Below are 20,804 nucleotides of genomic sequence, written 5' to 3' on the forward strand. Positions count from 1 at the left end.
TCATAGCAGAGGAAACAGCACAGCCGTACCCAGTGGAAGGCAGTCCTGCCCCTGCAGCCACCAGAGCCCAGTCACTCAAGGATTAGCGTTTTGCAATGATCGAGAAAGTATTCAGGACACTATACTTTTCTAGGAAATTCACAATGAGACTATTCAAGGATCTGAACGATCCAACAGAAGAATCATTATTAGCCTTGTTTAAATCACATAGCTAATCATGGAACTTTTTTTTTTAATATAATGCATACAAAACTACTAATATCCAGTAATACACACTTGGGGAAATGCTCATCCATACTCATAATGTTCCATGTTTTAGCTGAATTTTTTGATTTGGTTTGTGATAAGGGTTGCCAGATAAAACATAGGATGCCCACCTAGATTTGAATTTTAAATGAACAGCAAATAATTTTTCATATTAAGTATGTCCCACTCTGTACTTTTATTTACTAAATCTGACAGCCCTGGTTGTGACACATACCCCTGAACAAACCATGTGGGACTGGAAATGCCTCTTGTTGCCGTTCCACCGTGCACCCTACTTACCTCTCCCTACACCCTTTGTGACCTGACTTGAAAATGCAGCACGCTAGTTACGTGGGCCGCCGTTACAAGGAAGGCCATTACCTTCTTCAGGGTAGCACTCGGGCGCCCCGCTGGAGCCTGTTATGAGGTTGCCGTTTTCATCATGCCGTTCTAAGGTCCCAGGGGGACAGGTGGGAACAGGGGTGGTGGGTTCAGGGGTGGTAGTAGTGGTGGTGGTCGTCTGCGTAGTGGTTCGAATGGTGGTCGTTGGGCGTGTGGTGGTGGTCGTTGGGCGTGTGGTCGTGGTCGTGGTCGTGCGGCGGGTGGCTGTGGTGGTGGGCCTTGGGGTCGTCGTGGTGGGTCGTGTGGTTGTGGTGGGGGCACGAGTGGTTGTTTTGACAACCTCCAAGCCCACCAAAGGCTTCCCTCCTAGACTCAGAATGGGCTTATCCTGGGCACTGGCCACGGGTTTGCCATGCCGCCCCTGCCCAAAGAGGGGCAGGCCATCAGGGCTCACCACGGGCGTTCCTCCTAGATCTGAAACAAAATCAGACAAAGGCTGTGCAGCAAGATGAGATCATCCAGAGGAAGTAAAAACCAAATGCGAAGTGTCTTCTCAAAGCTTATGGATTCTTATATTCGAATCAGTAAAAAGCAAAGGAAACATTAAAAGGATACTCAGCAGAGGTAGCAATATCGGCTGCTATCCAGTAATTTCTCGCCGTCTTATATTGTCCCTTACTCTGAATTGCCTTATATAATCCTCTAAATGCTTCATCGATATGCCCCATTACCCTGAAATAACTCTTAGTCTCTAGTCAGGGAAGTAACTCTTTCCTCCTCTTGATTCCTACACCTAAGGAAGAAGAGTGCTCCTCTGTACCTGGAGTGGCAAGCTTATTCTGTAAAGGGCCAGAGAAGATAGAGAGCCGGATATTTTAAGCTTCATGTTGCAGCTTCTCAACTCTGCCATTGCAGGGCAAAAAAGCACAGAAAGTACACAAAGGAGTGTGTCTATGTTCCAATACAACTTTGAATATGGACACTAAACTGAATTTCAAATTATTGTCACATGTCACAAATATTGCTATTCTCTGGTGTGGTTTTTGGTTTTGTTTCTCTTTTTGTTTTTTGTTTTGTTTTTGCAATCATTTAAAAGCGAAGAAACTATTTTGAGCTTGCAGGCAGTAAAACACAGGCAGCAGCCAGGGTTTGGTCTTGGAGCTGTCGTTTGCTGGCACCTGCTGCTCTGGGCTACCCTATCTCAAGAGGGAAGTCAAGTGCCACCTTTTCTGGAGGCGAGAGTAGAACTACAGTTGTATCAAGGAAAAAGCGAAGTTCTGCCCCTTTGGGACACTCCTTTCCACATGGCTAAAAATAACTGGACCAAGGGCCCCATTAAGAATGGGCAGGGATTTGTTATCCCACAGCTAGTTCAGAACACTTTTTGTTGCCTGAAACAATTCTCACTTACCCACAATGGTGCGACCATCTCCTCCTAGTTTAATTCGAAGAGGATTTCCTTGTGAATCCTGGAGGTACCGTCCTTCTGCATTCAACACCAGCCCACGATCCAGATCCACGACCTAAAACCATGACACAGATTAAAGAATATACTGAGCATGAATCCACCTGCACGAACATATCCAAGAAGGCTCCGCAGAAGGAAACCATAATGTGAGTAGAAAATATTATTTTTGTCTGCATCATTCACAAGGCCTAATAAGAATAAAGTGCAAAACAGTCCCATTTCACATTATAATGGCTTAACCATTATACAAATTGGTTTCAATTTGTATACAAATTGAATTGAATATACAAATTGTTTTCAATTTCTCAAATATGCAAAAAATGTTCATAATACTGCTACCATTTAGTATGCTGTGTGTAATGCTGAAAAGAAGCAAACAACTTAAGTATTCATCAGCGAAGGGAAGGGATTAAATAAAATATGTCCCATCCACATAGTGGAAAGCTAATGGTCAATGAAAAGGAATTGGAAATTCTACATATATTGACATTAACTGCTACAGACTGAGATTACAGGACTGACTGTTTTGCAGAAATAAAAATATATTCATTTGTGTATATAAGCTTAAAACTGCAGAGAAAAATAATCTGGATAAATATATCCTAAACTGTTAGCAGTGGTTATCTCTGGGGAGTGGTTTGGGATGTTGATTAGCTTAGAAATTATCTTTTGCATATATTTCTGAATTGTTTTAACTTCTCACCATGAACATGTACTGCCAGTGTATTAAAAATATGAAGTGTTTCATATGGGATCGGGAGGGAGACAAACAAGAAGCGACTCTTAATCTCACAAAACAAACTGAGGGTTGCCGGGAGGTAAGGGAGTATGGAGAGGGGGGTGGGATTATGGACACTGGGGAGGGCATGTGCTATGGTGAGTGCTGTGAAGAGTGTAAACCTGGCGATTCACAGACTTGTCCCCCTGGGGCAAAAAATACATTTTCTGTTAATAAAATCTTTGTTTTCAATTTTAAAAATTAAAATTTTTAAAAATTTTTTTTAAATTTAAAAAAATTTTTAAAATTAGAATTTTAAAAAAATTAAAAATTTTTAAAATTTTTTTTAAAAAATTTAAAATTAAAAAAAAATTAAAAAAATTTTTTTAAAAAAGAAGTTGAAATGTTTCCATCTGGCTGTAATGTCAAACACTGAAGTTGCTATAACTTATATTTAATTTAATTTGTAATTAAATTGCCTAATAGAGAATGTAGGCAAAAATTTTATATTCTAAGAAATTATAAAACTTTGGGGGAAGAGCTATTATTATCCCTGTTAAGGAACAAACTCATACTCTCCACTGGTGGTTCTCTAACTATGGCCTGAACCAGCAGCCTCACTGGTCAGATCTGCTAATAACCTAGCCCTACTCCAAACCTTATTTGACACGCCCCCAGAGATTCTAATGCTCCATGAAGTCTGAGAACTGTGACTGCACAGTAGGTCACTGGAGGAACCCCTCCCAGAAGGCCATTTTTTTGGATGCTGTCTCAGTAATTAAAAATAAACAAATAAATAAATAAATAAACCCTTCTTTTGAACTCTACTCCACACTGTTTCAATGTGAAAATTTTTCAATAACATTTGACTTTAATATACATTCTTCCTTTATAAATTCCTGTTCCTTTAAGAAATGAAAAATGTATCTTGTTACCTATGACTAAAAATTTTATGAAGTCTCTGAATGGTTTTCTAAACCTTACCACTCTAAAGGAATTTGTGACTGGAGATTCCCAGTCAAAATATGAATAATTTTGTGATTCTCTGAAAAAAAGTCTTTCAAATCCTTGAACATTGTACAGTGTTCTGCCCATTATCCTCTAAATCACCAAAAATTCCTAAACATTTAACCCCAAGAAGTTAAAGTCATTTATCTTAAACACATATAAAATACTACTCATTATTTTTTTATTTCAGTCAAACGACAATCATTGGAAAATTCAAAAGGTGATCTAATAAAAATTGCCTATTTGAGCCAGCGTTTTTTGGTTTGCTCAGTTGTTTTTACCGCACTTTCTTTTATAAAGGATCTGAGACAATTTGGAGAAAAATGTGTATATTAGTTAATAAAATAATAAAAAATAAAAATAAAACGAAGCTAACAGAGGTGGAGAAAAAGAAGCCCATTTGAGGAGCTAAGCATCAGAATCTATGTAATTGCTGTGGGGTTGGAAAAAATATTTGTGTGATCTTCCTAACCAGTCAAAGCAAACAGGACGTAAAGGCCCAGTTATCTTATTAGTTATGAGAAAAACACGAACTAGTCACTCAGAAGAATAAAAGATCCTTCTGAGCACAGGAAGAAGCAATATAAGAATATATTGATGTATGAGTGGTTAAAACTGGACAAGAATTCAAAAGACCATTTCGTTTATTGCTACACAGTGCCCACCACTTTTCTCTTCCCAACAGCATGAAAACAACTCGTATGTGTAAAGAAGTTTACCCTACCCACTTTGTTCCTTGAGGGCCATTGATAATTCTTTGTCCACTTGGATTTCCATTACTACCAGGAAGCACTTGCCCTTCTACATTTGGTCTGCCATTATAACCTACATAGCACACAAAAGAGAACAATAGCAACACCAACAACAAAGCCAGAATCTGGTAAACTCAACACTCCTGTAAAGTTGGCTTCATACCAAATTCTAAGTAATAACACATCATTTCGAACAGAAATACTAAACAGAATTTTCAGACAATAATTAGTATAGATTAGACTACAGTCTTAAATTGTGACTTCTAAGTACCAGATATGAATGTCTATGAAGAGTACAATAAAGTGACAGTTTTCTGACAATACTGGGGAAAGGAGAGAGTCCAGCACAAGTTTTCTAGATAACGCTTAAGACAGTAGTGGCTAGCATGTTACTTTAACCATTTAGAAGATAGAGGGAAGGAAAGTTGGAAGGATGGAGAAACTCTCTAAAATATACTAGAAGTTGTTCCGCTCTTCTTAGCAGATTATACTAAACCCAACAAGTATTTCTAGCTGAATCAGGTCCAATCATCAGTCACCAACTGTACATGCTCAGTGCTGGCCTGTGTAGGGCTGCTTAAGAAGTGTCTGCTCAGAGATAAAGTCGAAGGTCCCGTTAGCTGCCCCTTCAGTTGCTGCTCTGTCTGTCCCTAGCACCTGCCCATCGTCTCCTGGCATTTCTGATCAGCTACAGTTACTCAAGGTCTGTGCTGGGAGCACTCTGATCCAGCCCCACCCATGGCATAAAGTACTTGGGCTTTCTGAGGGTCAGAGACTTACTTTTCTCACTCAAATAGCGAATGAAAATTAAATATTAATTGAATTTCTGCTGTATACAAGGGAATGTGGATTTTATATCTATTATCAGGGTCTAAGGTTTGCTTAAAATAGTCTATTTTAAGAGTAAACTGTCCTCTCCATGGGGCATTGTTCTATTTTTTTTTTTTTAACATTGGGCTAAGGTAATAGTATATAGTACAGACTAACAAACACTAATGCATTGATTGAAGAATCTTCCATTAAGGACCAATTCCATGCAAGGAGAGTGCACGGTGTCACTAAACTGAATGCAGACATGGACTAAACACCCTAGATCCTGCCCTGGGTCCGCGTAGACTTCAATTCATAGCTGTCTACATGGTGTCCTCAATGTAAGTCACACATCTGCCTCTTATTCCTCCATATGACAATCATCTTTAACGTGCATTTTCTGGAGGTTTTAAATAACATTCACTGATTGCAATATCTAAACAATTCACACACAAGACATTGAGTTTGTCCCAGGGTATGTTGAGAGTTTTATATGCAGAATCAACAAGAACAAGATCCAGCCTACACAGTTACCTAATTCCTTTCTGTGGATTCGTTAAACATACCCTGGCAGGTGAGCAGCTAAAAATAACCTAAAATACAGGAACCTCCTTTGGCATCATGACCCTGAAGCATTTTCACAGATTAAGAGCACATGTTGGGGAATGTAAAGAGGTAGTATGTGATCGAGGCATGGCAGAGGCCTGGAGAATTAGCACGTCTGGAATGGGAACTGCAGCTCAGCCCTCAGAGCTGTCTGACCTCCGGGAACCACGCAGATCCCTGGGCCCCTAGTCACTCATCTGAAAACCAGGAGACACAACACAAGAGGCAGTTAAGAGGATGAAATCAGTTACATCTGTAAAGCTCTTAACACAGTGCTTGGACGGAGCAGAGACTCAATAATATAAAATAAAAGACTCTCAAGAATTGCTACGAACCCTTTTTGAGGACCCCAAAGAGAACGCTAAGCTAAGAAACGAATTACCTTGTCTGGCAGGGGATCTCGCCGGCTGGCGCGACAGGGGGTTCCGGAATCTCGCGTTCATCATGCGCTGGCGCAAGGAGAGCATGGGGGTGGTGGAAGAATAGACCGGAGGGGCGCGGCTGGTGTACCGCTCCCCAGCCGGGGTGCCCGTGGTGGGTCTCGGGGTGGAAGGGCTGCGCTGGGGGGGTCTGGGCGGGAGGTGCGAGGCTCTCGGGGAGCTTCCTGGCGGGGGAGGAGGAGGACGCTTCACAGGAGTGTCGTTCTCGTCCTGGGGGGAGCCCACCCTGGGGAGTGAGAGCACGATGGCAGGGTCCCTCTTGTCCTTAGCGATGTTCCCATCCACGTATTTGCTGGCCCTGGGACTGGAGGAGGAGGGCCACTTTGGAACAGAGGAGAGAGGGTCCTCGTCCTTTCCTCCTTTAAAAAACATCGCGTCTTCACCCTCCTCCTCTGCCGAGACCGACTGCTGAGACTTGGAGGTGAGGGGCTCCCTTTTGGACGGCGCGGCCTGGGGAGCGCGGTCCTTGTTCCCCACAGCCTGGGACCCCACTCGGCCCGGGACCCTGGGGCGGGCGTGGGGGTAGTGGCGGGGGCTGCCGGGCCTCAGCGGGGAGCTTGGGGGTCTGCGGAGGTGACTGTCGCCCGCGCCTCCTGCGTGAGCCTCCAGCTGGCGGGGTTTGGGAAGGGACAGGATGGGGTCGCTGGTCCGGGCCGGGTGTGCGGGCGCCCGGGCGGCTCGGGCCTCTGCTTCTGTGCTGTCGTGGCGGTTTCCGCCAGATCTGCCCTCGGAATCCTCGTCCCGATGGTGGGGCGACGTGGGAAGCACCCCTCGGGAGCTTGCCCTGTGGGGGGTCTGACTGCCTCTGGCCGCGTAGGGGTCCGGGAAGGAGGGCGCCGCGGGGTGGGGACGCCCAGCCTGGGCCAGCTCGGGCTTGGGTTTGGACAGCGGACGCCCCACTTCCTTGCTCGGGGGGCCGCGGGGCTGCGGCTGCGACACGGAGACCGCGGGAGAAGGCTGCCCTTCCGGAGCGCCGGCCCGGGCACCCAGCCCCTGGCCGGGTGCCGTCCTTCTGGGCACGCCCGGCCCGGGGTGGTGCTGGGACCGTGTCGCGGGCCGCCGAGCGGGAGCCAGCTGCGCCTTGGGGTCGCCGCCCTCCACACCCACTTCTGTGCTCTGTTGCACGTCCAGCGCCTTGGGGGCCAGGGATTTGCCCTGAGGATGCGCACCTGCCTCAGTCCCAGCGAATTTGGGGTTCTCCGCCAGGGGCTCCTTCCGCTGAAGACTCGCCCCTCTCTGCGGGCCTTTTCTTAGGGAGTCCACGCCCAGGGAGGCAGGCTCCCTGGAGGAGGAAGACACGTGGTCTTTTACCACGGTAGCAGGAAGTGGCTTCTCGTCCTCCGCTTCGCTCTCTGCACCGTCTCCATGGATGCCCAAGCCTTGCCTGTGGTCCGAAGCTGGGTGAGAATTCACCCTCGAATGGACTCGGGGGGACACGGTGGACCGCGGGGAGCTGGAGGGATGCAACCGGGGTCCTCGGCCGCTGCCAGCCCGGCTTGGATATCTCGTATGGGCAGCGAAGGGCTTGTTTCTGAACAAACTGAAATGTCCAGAGACAGGCGGACCTGCGGGTAGCCGGGCCCGAGACGTCGGGGCAGTGGCTTCAGCCTGCCTGCCTCTATCTTCTGTGTCATTGTCACCATCCTCATCAGAGGCATCCTCTCGCTCAGAGACTTGTGTCCTTGAGGAGAGACCAGAGGACCAGGAAGACTTGGACTGTGATGGCACACTGGACTTGGAGGCTGGGGTGTCCTGACCATCCTTCCAGCCCCTGGACAGTGGAGACCCGGGGTGTGGTTCCGTGGGCAGCAGCCGAGATGATCCTTCCTGGGGTGGAGAAAATTTCGAGGATGAGACTGAGGCACCCGAATTTTCCTCCCTACCCCCAAAATGGGGTGCTCTCCGCGCCGGCAACGCTGGTTTTGTGCTGTGGTGCGCAGGGCCTCTGTCCCGCAGGGCGCTTGAGGTGGCCTGGCGGCTGGGCCACAGGGCGGGCCTAGTCTGGGCGGTGTTCTTAGGAGGCAGCCGCTGGGAGGCCCCATCCTTTGGGTCCCGGGAGCCGGTGGCTGGCTCTTCCTCCTCTTGGCCCACTGAATCATTGTCAGTAGAGCTGGAGGGCAGGTGGGTGGAGGGCCCCCCTGAAGGGCGGCGAGGGCTACCCTCAATGGATGTGTGGCGAGCCGATGAAGACGTCCCTGGATGAGGGTGGGAAGGCAGAGAGGAGCCACCCCGGTCTGTGCCTTCCTTTCGGGGCAACACTGGGGTCTGCACTCCCACTGGGGTCCTCCCAGGAGCAAGGACAGGGGGGACAGCTCTACTTGGTGGCCTCTGCTGTGGCTTCTGCTCTTGGGTCTCTGAGGGCAACGTTGGTGGGTCCCCCTGGGAATCCAGCTCCTCCTCATCAGTGATTTCTGTCGACTGAAGATCCAGAACTTCAGTCCTCTTAGGGTGCAGCTGGGGTCTTCTGGGCACTCCACCATTAGCCAATATTTTGTTCTTCAAGTCAAGAAGAGGGTTCTTGACGTTTCTGCCTCGGGGAGAAACAGGCAAATGAGTGTGTTTTGTGGAAGCAGGAACTTTGGGAGAAGTCTCTGGCTTTTCAGATGTCCACTCATCTTCAGCATGGGTCTTCTGCTGCACATCGGACTTGCTGGAACCGGCTATAATAGATTTTAAAGATTCTGCCGTCAAAAAAATTGAAAGCTGAGAAACATCAGGTGAGTATTTCACAAGCCTGGTAAAAAGTGTTGAAGATCTATACTCAAAACTAAATGGGGATGTGTTGTGTGTGATTTGCAGGTGACAGGTGAGCAACAATTCTGTAATTTTAAGGCATTGCAAAGAGTTCCCTATTCCCCCTAACATGTCTGTATTTGTTTTCTCCTTCTTACTTAAAATCCCTTTAATAATGTATACATTATAATAGGGCCTGAACTCAAAAGACTCCCGGGGTAGGCAAAACATTTTATTACAGGTGCCCTACAATTTACTCTTTCCTGAGAGCAGGGTTGAATGCAGGAAGGGATGCTGCAGGAGCGGGGAGAAGTTATATGGCAATGGGGGACCCAGAGGGAGCAAACCGCATCTATTCCAATTTTTCCACCACAGAACTGTTTAATATTGCACTATACTGTGAATCCTCACAACACACCACGCAAGAGAAAGCTACCAACATCTGGTGTAAATATGGGGAGGCAGAAAAGAAAACACAGTCTAGGAACCATGTGAGACTGTGGACTCTGAGAGACAAATTGAGGGTTTTGGAAGGGAGGGGAGTGGAGGGATGGGTGAGCCTGGTGGTGGGCATTAAGGAGGTCACGGATTGCATGGAGCACTGGGTGTGGTACATAAACAATGAATCTTGGATCACTGAAAAAATAAAATTAAATTAAAAGAAATAGAAAACACAGTCTAAAAACACCTCACTCCAATTTGGGATTTTATTAACCTCCATTTTGATAGTGATCAGATAATAAGGTAATTTAAATTGTTCTGACTAGAGCTGCACTCCAAAATAATGGAATATAAACTAAAAATCTCAAGCACTATCTAGAAATTGAAGAGAGCTAGTAGTTAAAAATGTCACATGACATCAGTAAAAATGTTATTTCCCCTGTCATCATAAGCCCCAAATTACATAGTGACATAAAATCAATCACATAATTAATACATTCATGTTATTGGAATATTGTAACAGTCATTCATATGACTAGAAATCAATAATCTTTTCATCTCCAGGGAGACCAATCTCCCAATGGGCAACAAAAATATTTTAGAAATCAACAGGTAAAGGTAGCCCCCAAAATCGTCGACAAAGCAGTTCTATATCGACGAGCATGATTCAAAGTAAGACACCACAATTAGCAGTAATGAAGAGAGACAGAGATAGAGCCACAAACACACAATGCTTACTTGTTGGCATAGCGACAATGAAGGCTTTGGAGTGAGGCCCCAGTCCTCTCCTGTTTGCGGCCCGGATTTTGAAAAGATAGCGTTCCCCAGGCTGCAGACCATCCACTAGGGCAGAAGTAGTCTCTCCAGGATAGGTGAGGGACTTTGCTCCAAATGGTTTGAGAGCCGGGGCGTATGAAAGAATGTATTCTGAAATGATTTGGCAGACGGTTGGAAGGAGGAAACTGAAAACAGTCCTGTGTCCAGCAGACAGACTGTATGGGCAGGATGAATTAGAACGTGCATTACTAAAATTAATACTGTAGCAATGCACGCCAAGTCGGCAGCTGGAGCGTGAAGACACAACGGACGGTGAACTAACATCCATTCAGGCTACGAGACAAGGCCACAGAGTGAATTCTCGGGCAGATTCCTATTTTCGGCAAATTAAACATATGGACCCCAGGAGGCCAGTCTTCACACAACCACCAAATCTACTTACATTGGAGTTTTTCTTCATTGTGCTTATTTACTAATTTACTATGTCAACATTAATATAGCCTGAGTAGAAGAACCCATGGAAGATTTAAATGACAATGGTCAGAACTGAATCGGAAGAGCTACCAAGACCTCAAGGAGTCTTGGTATATTAATCTGGGCTATTTGTGCATTAATCCCATATATGGAGTATAATTTCCCTTTTGTAGGAATTACAATCCTGACTCAATATACCTAGGTAAGTATATTTCACACTATTTAAAACTGTAAGGAAAAGTTGCCAGTTCGTAGATTTATGTGATGTCTATTGTTTCCATCTCCAATCACTGATATTTATGAACATGTAATGCACTTGAACTTTGAAAATCAGAGCAAATTCAGTCCAAGCAACTAATATAGTTGTATGGCTTCTATGGAAATGCTGTACCATAAAGAAGCCATGTTTTGAAGCAGAATTTCCACCCTTGACTAAAAACTGTCATGCCTCTTTTCCTCTCAATGTACTCAAGATTTACAAAGCTTATCAAATTAATGTGAGTAGGAGCTAACCACAAAAAATCATCTGAATCACAGAAAAACCAAGCAACTGTCATACTATCTTTCTCATATCTAGAGAAGCACAGAAGACCTTTCCTCTTCCCTGAGATCTAATCTTTAAAAAGCACATAAACCTAAAAACTTCAACCAAAAAGGTCTTTGCAGCATTTTTCTGGGAAAAAAAACCCCACATTCTTTTCTTTTTGAAAATGAACAAACTAGTCATTTGTGGTGGTCAAAAATAAAAATTAAAAGAACCCACTGTCTATAAAATTTGGTAATACAGGTTTTTGTATGAATTCAATTCATCTGGAAAAAATGTAACCATGTCAAACTATATTCTTCCATTGTGTTTTATATTTGTCACACATATAACTCCCCAGTGTGATTATGAATTTTCAGGCCCACCATCACTCCTTTGTGAAAACTGCCTAAGCAGAGTTAAGATTCTTGAGTTCTTTTGGACACAAAAACTCAGTAGCTGTTACTATTTTTGAAAATATTTCATTGACTACCAAGGAGGTTCATTCGCCAGAGAGCTATAAATATAAACTAAGATGTGGGAGAGGGAGAGAAAGCAAATAAGTAGCATGATAATAAAGTCATGAAAGGAGCAACAATTGACTTTTTTATAACTAATGAAAGTCATCAGCCAAAAATGTCTTTATGCAATTTTCAGAATCCTTGCCAGCATCATGACAAACTGTCATAAAAAGGATGATTTAAAGGGCCAATTAAATATTTCTTCTCTTCATTTGCTTCTCATTTATTCCACTGGGAAAAAAATGAGCAAGAATAGTACAATATATTCTTTAAAATCTCCAAGCAAATGAGAAAGCATTAGGTTTAGAAACTACTGCCCTAGGGGCATCTGGGTGGCTCAGTGGGTTAAGCCTCTGCCTTCAGCTTGGGTCATGATCTCTGGGTCCTGGGATCAAGTCCTGCATCGGGCTCTCTGCTCTGCAGGGAGCCTGCTTCCTCCTCTCTCTCTCTCTCTCTCTCTCTCTCTCTGCTTGCCTCTCTGCCCACTTGTGATCTCTCTCTGTCAAATAAATAAAATCTTGAGAAAAAAAAAAAAAAAAAGAAACTACTCCTCTACGTGTGCCTCCCTTAACTTCCATTGTTCCATCTTTACAGGTCCTCAAAGATAACTGAGATATCTTTGAAAGTTGAATACAAGAGAACATTTCAGCTCTTTCAATTAAGAAATTCTCAAAAGAGGTTATTTAGATAGATAATTTTCTCAATTTCTTTAACCTTACACAAACCTTTCATAGTTTTTGGACATAGATGTAACTTGTCTTCCAAAATCAAGCAATAGTATAATGTACCCTTACGGCACATCTGTATATGCGATGTCAGGGGGAACAACCATACAGCCTGCTCCAATGTCTCTGAAAAGACTTCTGAAGGGTTCTTGAATGTTTTTGCACCAAAAAGAAGTAATGTATGTTCTTATTTCATGCTCTCAAGAGATTATTTTTAAATTTAGCTGTGAATTTTATTCTATTTTAATTTGGTTTCATCTTTGGTATTTTTTTTTGTTTGTTTTAAAGTCACATTTTTCCTCAACCAAAAAAAAATTTAATTAAAATCTGACAAATAGGAAAAAATCCATTTTTATTTAATTTTTACTACTTTTTTTTTCAAACCCATTAAATACCTATGGTCTCATTCAAGACATCTGTGGTCCCACAGGGTTTCTACTTACTCCCACATCCCGTAATCTTATTGGTACAATGAGAAGATCCATAGAATGAAACACAAGGCTGTCATTTGTATGGGTAAAGGTTATGATGTCACACCCCTACAATTAAAAACACCCCTCCTGATAGCAGCACCGAAATCGCTGTGGATAGGGAGGATGAAAAGTCATCTTCATGAGGACCTGGATCCTCCTGACAATGAGACCTGTACATGAAATAGCCTTGTTCGTTGGGTTAGCGCCCCATACACATATGTTGCTTCCCTATTGCTCTCCCAGTCACCAAGCCTGCTGTTAGAGCTGATGTTGATCAGAGTCAATGTACACATCTCTATTTGGAGTATGTCTCTTCTGTGTGCACTCAATACCTTAAACAATGAGGTTCCTACCTTTCACTTTCCCCTCGGTCTCAGGCAGCGCGTCCCAAGCTACAGTGACGGCGGTAGACTTGCCGTTGACTGGCCAGACATTTAAGTTTTCAGGAGCTGTTGTAGGAGCTACAGAGAGACAAGGACCCAAGGTTTAAAAATGCTCTTATGGATATTTTAAAAGTAAGTGACATGTGGTTCCTCCAGATAGATTTTTCAGGGCAGCACTACTATGTTCATTGTTAATATACATGACAGAAAACTCCACTCTGTTTGACTCTTTGTGCAATATACTGGTTATGTCAGTGCTACTGACTCATGCAGTGAGTTCAGACATATCTAGGGAAATGCTTTTAGAAATTCAGAATATCTCTCATTGATGAATCTTGAAATATATAAAGAAGATTATAATCCAGTTCGAACTTCTTTTTAATAAAACTTGTAAAGACATCATTTAAAAGAAAATAATTGATACCAAGTACAATTCTCCCCCAGAATCAAATGCAAGCTCAGCCTCAGGGAAGAAGATTCTCCCTACCCTCCCTGCCCTCCATGCATTACCCAGGGGCATGCACACATCCTGTGGTGATTTGTAATTATGCTCTATTCTGGGATGTACTATGCTCCACATGTCAGGATGACATGCTAATGAAGACGGCCAGTGGAGGATAAACGTGGGCAACAATGCCCGAACTTCTTTGCCTTAGTACCTAGAAACACATCTCAGATTTAGGGTTAATGTTACTTTTTAAAAAATGCCCCTGCTGGACTTTATCACCATTGGTTTCTTAAATTATCTTTAAATCTTATTTTCAGGGCAATTCCCAAATGGAAGATCCAAAGGCCATTTTAAATACAGACCAGATTCTGGTGTTCTCTGGAAGACAGATGTACTCCATTTGCCGTCTCTTTCACCCTGTGAAATACGGACTGCAAATTCATACATGGTGTCTGGAATCAGGTTCTCAACCAACACGCGTCTGTTGGAGGTCTGCTTGTGGTCCCACCTTGCCAACTCCCCCTTTTCTCGATAGCGCACAGTGTACTGTCTATAAGGAAACAAGGCAACCAGTTGACCAATTCTCTGCAACTGAACACTAGGTTCCTTGCTATTCTTCCTTCCCCATGAGTAATAACTTTGGGAGGTAAGGAGAGAAATTAAAGAGGACAAAAATCTACATTTTTTGACTATGTTATTAAGTCAAAGAATTTGCTCTTCAGTTCCAGGAAAGGTGTCTAAAGTCAGCCAGGAGAGATGGAGCTTAGTGTCTTACAGCTCAAAGATAAAGAAGGGAAGGGACAGAAGAGGGACAGGTTTGACCAAGCAGGTGCCTTCTGAGGGATGTGTGTGTGTATGTGTGTGCAGGCATGTGGTGTGAAAAAAGCAATAGTAAGAACTGAAACTGGCCCAAGGTATCTTGGTTCTCCAGAAAAGACAGACAAGAAGATCCACTTCATCCCAAAGCAGGCATGTTTTCTATAGGTTCAGGGGGAAAAGCAGCATGTGGTTTTGAGTAGAATTATTACCATGAGAAGGAGCGAAAGTGTGTAATAAACAGAGCAGGATAGAAGAGCTTACAAAAGGAACTCTACTGTATGATTATCAGGGAGAGAAATGCTAGGAGCAAACATGGTAGTAGCGGTCCCAGACAGAAGACATCCTCCACACTCAAAGAGCTGCAAACTCCATTTATTGTATTCCTTTGCCAAGAAATGTTCTTTGCAGCCACTTGGCAGTAGAAAGCATCTGAAGCATTAACAAGGTGATATTTAATAAGCCAAGATAAGACTTCAGTTGCAGACACAGCCTGCCAGTTAATACAAGAGTCTTGCTAAGAAAACTCGAGCCCTTTATCATTTTGATCAAGATACTGGGAATCAAAGTCCAGTGGTAATCAGGAACAAAATGGAAGAGAATCACTATGAGCTTTCTCACTTTCTTTCAAATGAAGCAGATGTCTTTTTCTTTTTCTTTACAAACAGTAACAAAAACTGTATATAATACAAATAATGGTGTGTGTGTGTATAAAGAATAAATATATATAATAAAAATATAAAAATATATACATAATATACATATACAATCTCAGAATTATACTCCATTCATTTTTTTAAAGGACGTTCACTTTTCTTGGTTGTAGATATGTTCAAAAGTTAATATATAGGGTCCTAAAAGTTAATATATAGAAATCTTGGCTTTTTCTTGGTAATATAAACTATTCAGTAGTTTAACAATAAAATTTTGATGTTTATACTTACCTACCACTAACAAGGAATGGTGTTCACCAATGTTTTTTAAACACAAAGATTACTTTAATCTTGTGATTGGTTTTTCTTCTACTGCTATTGCAAATCAGTATAAAAATCTGAGCAGCATAGTATCATGAGCTATTATAATATCTAATATTATCAAAATATCATTATGAGACAAAACAGTGCCTTCTGCTATGCACAAATGAGCTAGATATAAGGCAATTCAGTGTCTGAAGAATGAAGAACTATGGTGTGCAAGGCATTTGACAAATGTCCCCTTCTCTACATAAAAATCCTTCCTACTGTGACCCTTCCTGTTTAACAGGAGGAAAGGTAAGACTCCTTCTAAAATGGGGTCACAGGGGCGCCTGGGTGGCTCAGTGGGTTAGGCCGCTGCCTTCGGCTCAGGTCATGGTCTCAGGGTCCTGGGATCGAGTCCCGCATCGGGCTCTCTGCTCGGCAGGGAGCCTGCTTCCCCCCTGCCTCTCTCTCTCTCTGCCTGCCTCTCCATCTACTTGTGATTTCTCTCTGTCAAATAAATAAATAAAATCTTTTAAAAAATAATGAATAATGTTTTTCTGAAAATAAATAAATTGGAAAAAAATAAATAAAATAAAATAAAATAAAATGGGGTCACATCCTCAGCTCACAAATACATCACAGTGAGATAAAGCAAAACCCACATGGGGCGAAGAAAGAAAACGGAATCTAGGGAATTTCCAGACACAAGACAAAACTCTGAACAAGTGAAAAGTGAGGTCCTGCTGTGTGCATTACACACAAGGCCCTGGACATATCTGATCTGAGGAAAATGTGTGACGGCATCCAAGACTAGCTAGATTGTCATAGAACAGTCTACCACCCAGCTATAGGAGAGTCCAGCACTCACATGTCAGAAGATACGGTCATGCAAATAAACACCTGTCTCTTAAGGACCAGAAATTCACATCTCTCATACTTAAACAAAGACAAATAAATAAGGGAAAGTACCTTGATGCAACAACTTTCTTTTGTTTTTCCAAAACAGGATCCACCCAGGCTACAAGCACAGATTGGGATGACATGACCCGGACATTGATGTCTTCAGGCACGTCTAGTTCATCCTCTTCTGAAATGACAACGGGACATGTTAGAGGTTATCTCAACAAGAGGATCTGCCCTGAGTCCTCTGGCCCCAGAGTTCATTATTCATGCTATATAATTTTTAAATTGCTTACACTTGATGTAGATAAAATGAAAGCTAAGCAATTGTTTGCTTGGTCAATGTAGAACAACCAAAATCTCCATTCTTGTTCTTACCCACAGTCTAATAAATGGGCAGTTTACTTGAAAAGTTCCCCAATACAGCTGACCTAAAGAACAGTGCAAAAGGGATGCTTTGCCTTGGGCCAAAATACTCCAAGTAACTCAGTGTTTTCTTAACATGTACTGTAAGTTTCTGGGAAATAATACAAAATTTACAGGAAGCAAAAGTTTTGGGGGAAAAAAGGTCAAGCCAGAGCATTTCCTTAGCGATCATGGCATGAAATGAAATTCTGGTTCAAACAAATGCACAAATCACATTGGCTTCAATGTCCTCCCATTTTAGAAAATGTGGTTCCAACAAGACAGATTAAAAGTTACACATTCAGACATAAAGTAGAGTTCAGTTTGCCAATTTCCAAGAGAATACATCATACCCACGAAGCCTATAGTTTCTATTCAATCTCTACCCAAAATGAGGACTTACAGGCTTCAATTTTGCTTTTAGTCTCTTGAGGGTTTTATTTTTTTTTTCTTTTCACCTTTCAGGGACCATGTTTCAAAAGGATGTGACTTTTCTACAGGTAGGGGAAGGTGGAAATAGCTTGTTAAAAAACAATGTGGACACTTTTTCTATAGCAATAAATACTGAAAAATAAAAGTGCATCATCGTGTATTTGAGATTTCCATCACACAATGTAAGCAACTATAATCATAAACAAAAATGATAATATAGATATATACATAATTTAGTATCTGATCTGTCAGATAAAACTGTAATCACAAATAAATTGTGAATTCCTGAAAATAACCACGCTGCATGTTGCCTCTTTAAATTAAGGTGCAGGACCCAGAATAGGTATGTGGAATTTATTAAGATGTAGTATTTTAAAAATCTGTGAATGGATGTAGGGAAAAACATCCCTTGGTAAATGAACAATGGTGAGACTATGAGTAAGCCTCTACCACACTTCTCTCACTCTTCTCAATGCTACGTTTAGGAGATTTGGGCTAAAATTAAGTGTGAGGGCAGATCTTGCTCACTGCCCCCTCCACACGGACTCTCATTTCTCTCTGTTCATGGTCTGCTACCAAGGGCAACTGATGTGTGGGTTAGACTGTGACTGTAATTGGACCAAATGCTTGGCCAGTCCTACAGCGGCAAATCTGTCGCACCGGGAAGCCATTCAAAATACACAGAGAAATATACTTCCTCAGACGAACACGCTTATCTCTGAGTATAAATGAAACATGCTCGTGTCCGAAATATGACCAAGCCGGTCCCGTGGTTTCCTTCACACTCAGTGACATCCAAGTGATTCGCCACTTACGCAGCATCATTTGGAAACAACCCGGCATCCACACAGACCAGGACGTGAGCAGGTTCGTCCTTGGAAACATACCTGAAATCTTCCGTTTCGTTAGGGCAGCCCTGTAGACAGGCTGACTCTGCCCCTGTGAGTTCATGGACTGCAGGGAGACCACATACACCGACTCCGAGGCTGTGGACCAACCGGCAATGGGTGAGGCTCCGCGCTTGGCTTTCCGGGACGCACACCCTCTTTGTCCGCATCCCCCACCCACAGCCCCACTCCCTTCCCATCTCATCTTTCTGGAGCATTCCAACTTCTTCAGGATCATTAAAGATGAGACCAAGAACATTAGAAAACTAGGCTCAAGAAAAACACTATCGTGTGAGAAAACATGGAAGTGATCATTACCTGTAATTCTTGAGAAATGGGTTTCTATTTCCTCAACATTGAAGAAAGATGACCGATGTTTAAAAAAGAAAACAATAATATATTTGCCCACAGAATCCCCCCAAATTCTTTTTACCTCCAAATAGAGAAGAGGGCTCATTCTGGTTTTTTATCTGTCATCACAAAGAAGGGAGCAAGACAAGAAGAGTGAGTGTACCAGGTTATCAGTGCAGAGAGGATGCTGGGCCCTTGGAAACTGAATTCCTTAGAACTGAGCCTCCGAAGATTTGCTAAGAGCAAATGTAGGAGTTCAAACACATCCTTTATTTCTAGATTGTTCTTTCAGTTAATTCCTTCTACGCCACACTCCAGTAGTACCTAACCGAATCTAAACTTGAAAACTATTAGGAAAAAAATTACAATGATGAAATAAAACTTGTAACTCTTGAGTACCATGAAATCATAAAATCTGGGATCCAGATGAAACCTTGATTAAATTCCAATTTGGCCTTCTACTTTATAAGTAAGGACATAAAGCCATGAGAAAATCGATTTGCCCACAGTCATGACCCTTAGAAGGACTCAGAATCTTCTCTGAATCCGGAGTTTCTAATGCCTAACTCCCAGCTCTATTAACTGAGTTTCCAGCAACAGCCTTAATTAGTTTAAGAATAAAAATGAAGCAATATGATATATTTCTTTTTTTTTTTTTAAATTTTTTGAGATAGAACGAACACAGAGAGGGCAGGACGCAGACAGAGAGGGAGAGAGAGAGAATCTTAAGCAGGTTCCATGCTCAATGTGAAGCCCTGCGTGGGGCTTCATCTCACCACCTTAAGATCATGACCTGAGCCCAAATCAAGAGTGAGATGGTTAATGGGCTGAGCCACCCAGGCTCCCCAGTATGATATAGTCATACACCATCAGGCAATTACACCGTCAGGTAATACCTAAGCAAAACTTGGAGAGATGACAGCGATGCTAGTGAGAACCTGTAACACTGGGGAACTTCAGGCATTGCAAACTCTCACAGTAATGGGAAAATTAACCTTTTGTTTTTGCAGACAGCATGTCAGTTAAACATAAAAGGAAATCAACATTCAAAAACCTCACACAGGGCAACTTATAAACTGCAATAGCCCAGTCACATTTCATGGGAAGGGGATATTATTTGACAAACTTTGAATATAGCCTATCTCTCTCTCTCTCTCTCTCTCTCTCCACACACACACACATACATACACATACATAGGGCAAATGAAACTCGTGCTTTGATGAGTAAACTATTATTTAGGCTAAGGTTCTGACATGCTACCAGCGGATTTTGAAATATATGTTTCATAAAAGAGAAAAATAAAGTTTGTAACACTGGGATTCATAGAGCATCAAACTAAGCTTCCAAAAAGAGAAGTCCCATAGGATGGTTAATTTCTTGGTGCTACTGACAAAGGAAGCAGCCAAAGGTCAACAAAGAAAAACTCTGCCATCCAACCTCACAACCCAGGAACACATAAAAAGAAACTTAAAAAGCAGTGTGTCATCATTTATCAAGAGCCCCCGAGAAATGAATAATTTCCCACAACTGACGTTTTTACTTATTTGTGATGTATTTCTTAAAGTTCCTAGATTGTTGTTAATACCCAGATTCTTGACTTGCTAGCTCTCTACACTAAACCTGGCCTGAGATTACCATGAAGTAGAATAAACCAGAAGAGTCCACGTGTCTGGTTCTGGTCTCGGCTGGGCTGAGTGTGTCACGCCTGCCCCTCATTTAGTCCCAACAAAAGCCCCATGAAGAAGCTATTCTCACAGTCTCCTCTTTGCAGATGAGAAACCAGGGGCAGGGGGATGAGATAACCCACCCACAGTCATGGACAAGGTGTTAGGGCCAGTGTGACACCAGGATTTACGACAGCAGGTGAGGGAGGAGGGCCCAGAGCCAAGTGCTGGTTATGGAGCAACAATCTCTTTTTCACAGAAATAACGAAGACTCACTGGTACGATAACACACTCCGTTCTGTGCCCCTGATTATTGGTACTCTGGAGATAAAATTTCCAAAATGACCCCAGCATCATCAGCCCAGTGCCCCCTGACGCCCCAGCCACCACAGCCCCTTGTCAGAGCCAGTGTATCGGCTCTGAACTTGGGACTGTCTGTCATAACTTCCTGAAGGCCCCAAACTCATGCACTACTCCTTCATTATTGTCCTGCTCCCATGT

The 20,804-nt window shown here is 42.9% G+C and overlaps 1 protein-coding gene across 3 annotated transcripts in view; it reads right to left on the bottom strand.

Moving 5' to 3' along the window:
• FNDC1 (fibronectin type III domain containing 1) overlaps nt 1–20,804 on the bottom strand; it is an 87,389-nt gene that overhangs the window by 42,669 nt on the left and 23,916 nt on the right. The window contains exons 5-13 of one of the 3 annotated variants that reach the window (XM_044242924.1): nt 18,288–18,386; nt 16,633–16,750; nt 14,251–14,438; nt 13,411–13,518; nt 10,303–10,491; nt 6,333–9,050; nt 4,507–4,607; nt 2,000–2,111; nt 628–1,062 (exon numbers count right to left, since the gene is read on the bottom strand). In XM_044242924.1, coding sequence (XP_044098859.1) covers nt 628–1,062; nt 2,000–2,111; nt 4,507–4,607; nt 6,333–9,050; nt 10,303–10,491; nt 13,411–13,518; nt 14,251–14,438; nt 16,633–16,750; nt 18,288–18,386 — 4,068 coding nt within the window. The remainder of the gene's footprint in view (nt 1–627; nt 1,063–1,999; nt 2,112–4,506; nt 4,608–6,332; nt 9,051–10,302; nt 10,492–13,410; nt 13,519–14,250; nt 14,439–16,632; nt 16,751–18,287; nt 18,387–20,804) is intronic. The other 2 variants (XM_044242933.1, XM_044242943.1) reach the window with 2 other exon arrangements.

This window comes from Neovison vison, chromosome 1 (assembly GCF_020171115.1).
Source record: "Neovison vison isolate M4711 chromosome 1, ASM_NN_V1, whole genome shotgun sequence".
In the NCBI taxonomy this organism is placed as follows: Eukaryota; Metazoa; Chordata; class Mammalia; order Carnivora; family Mustelidae; genus Neogale; species Neogale vison.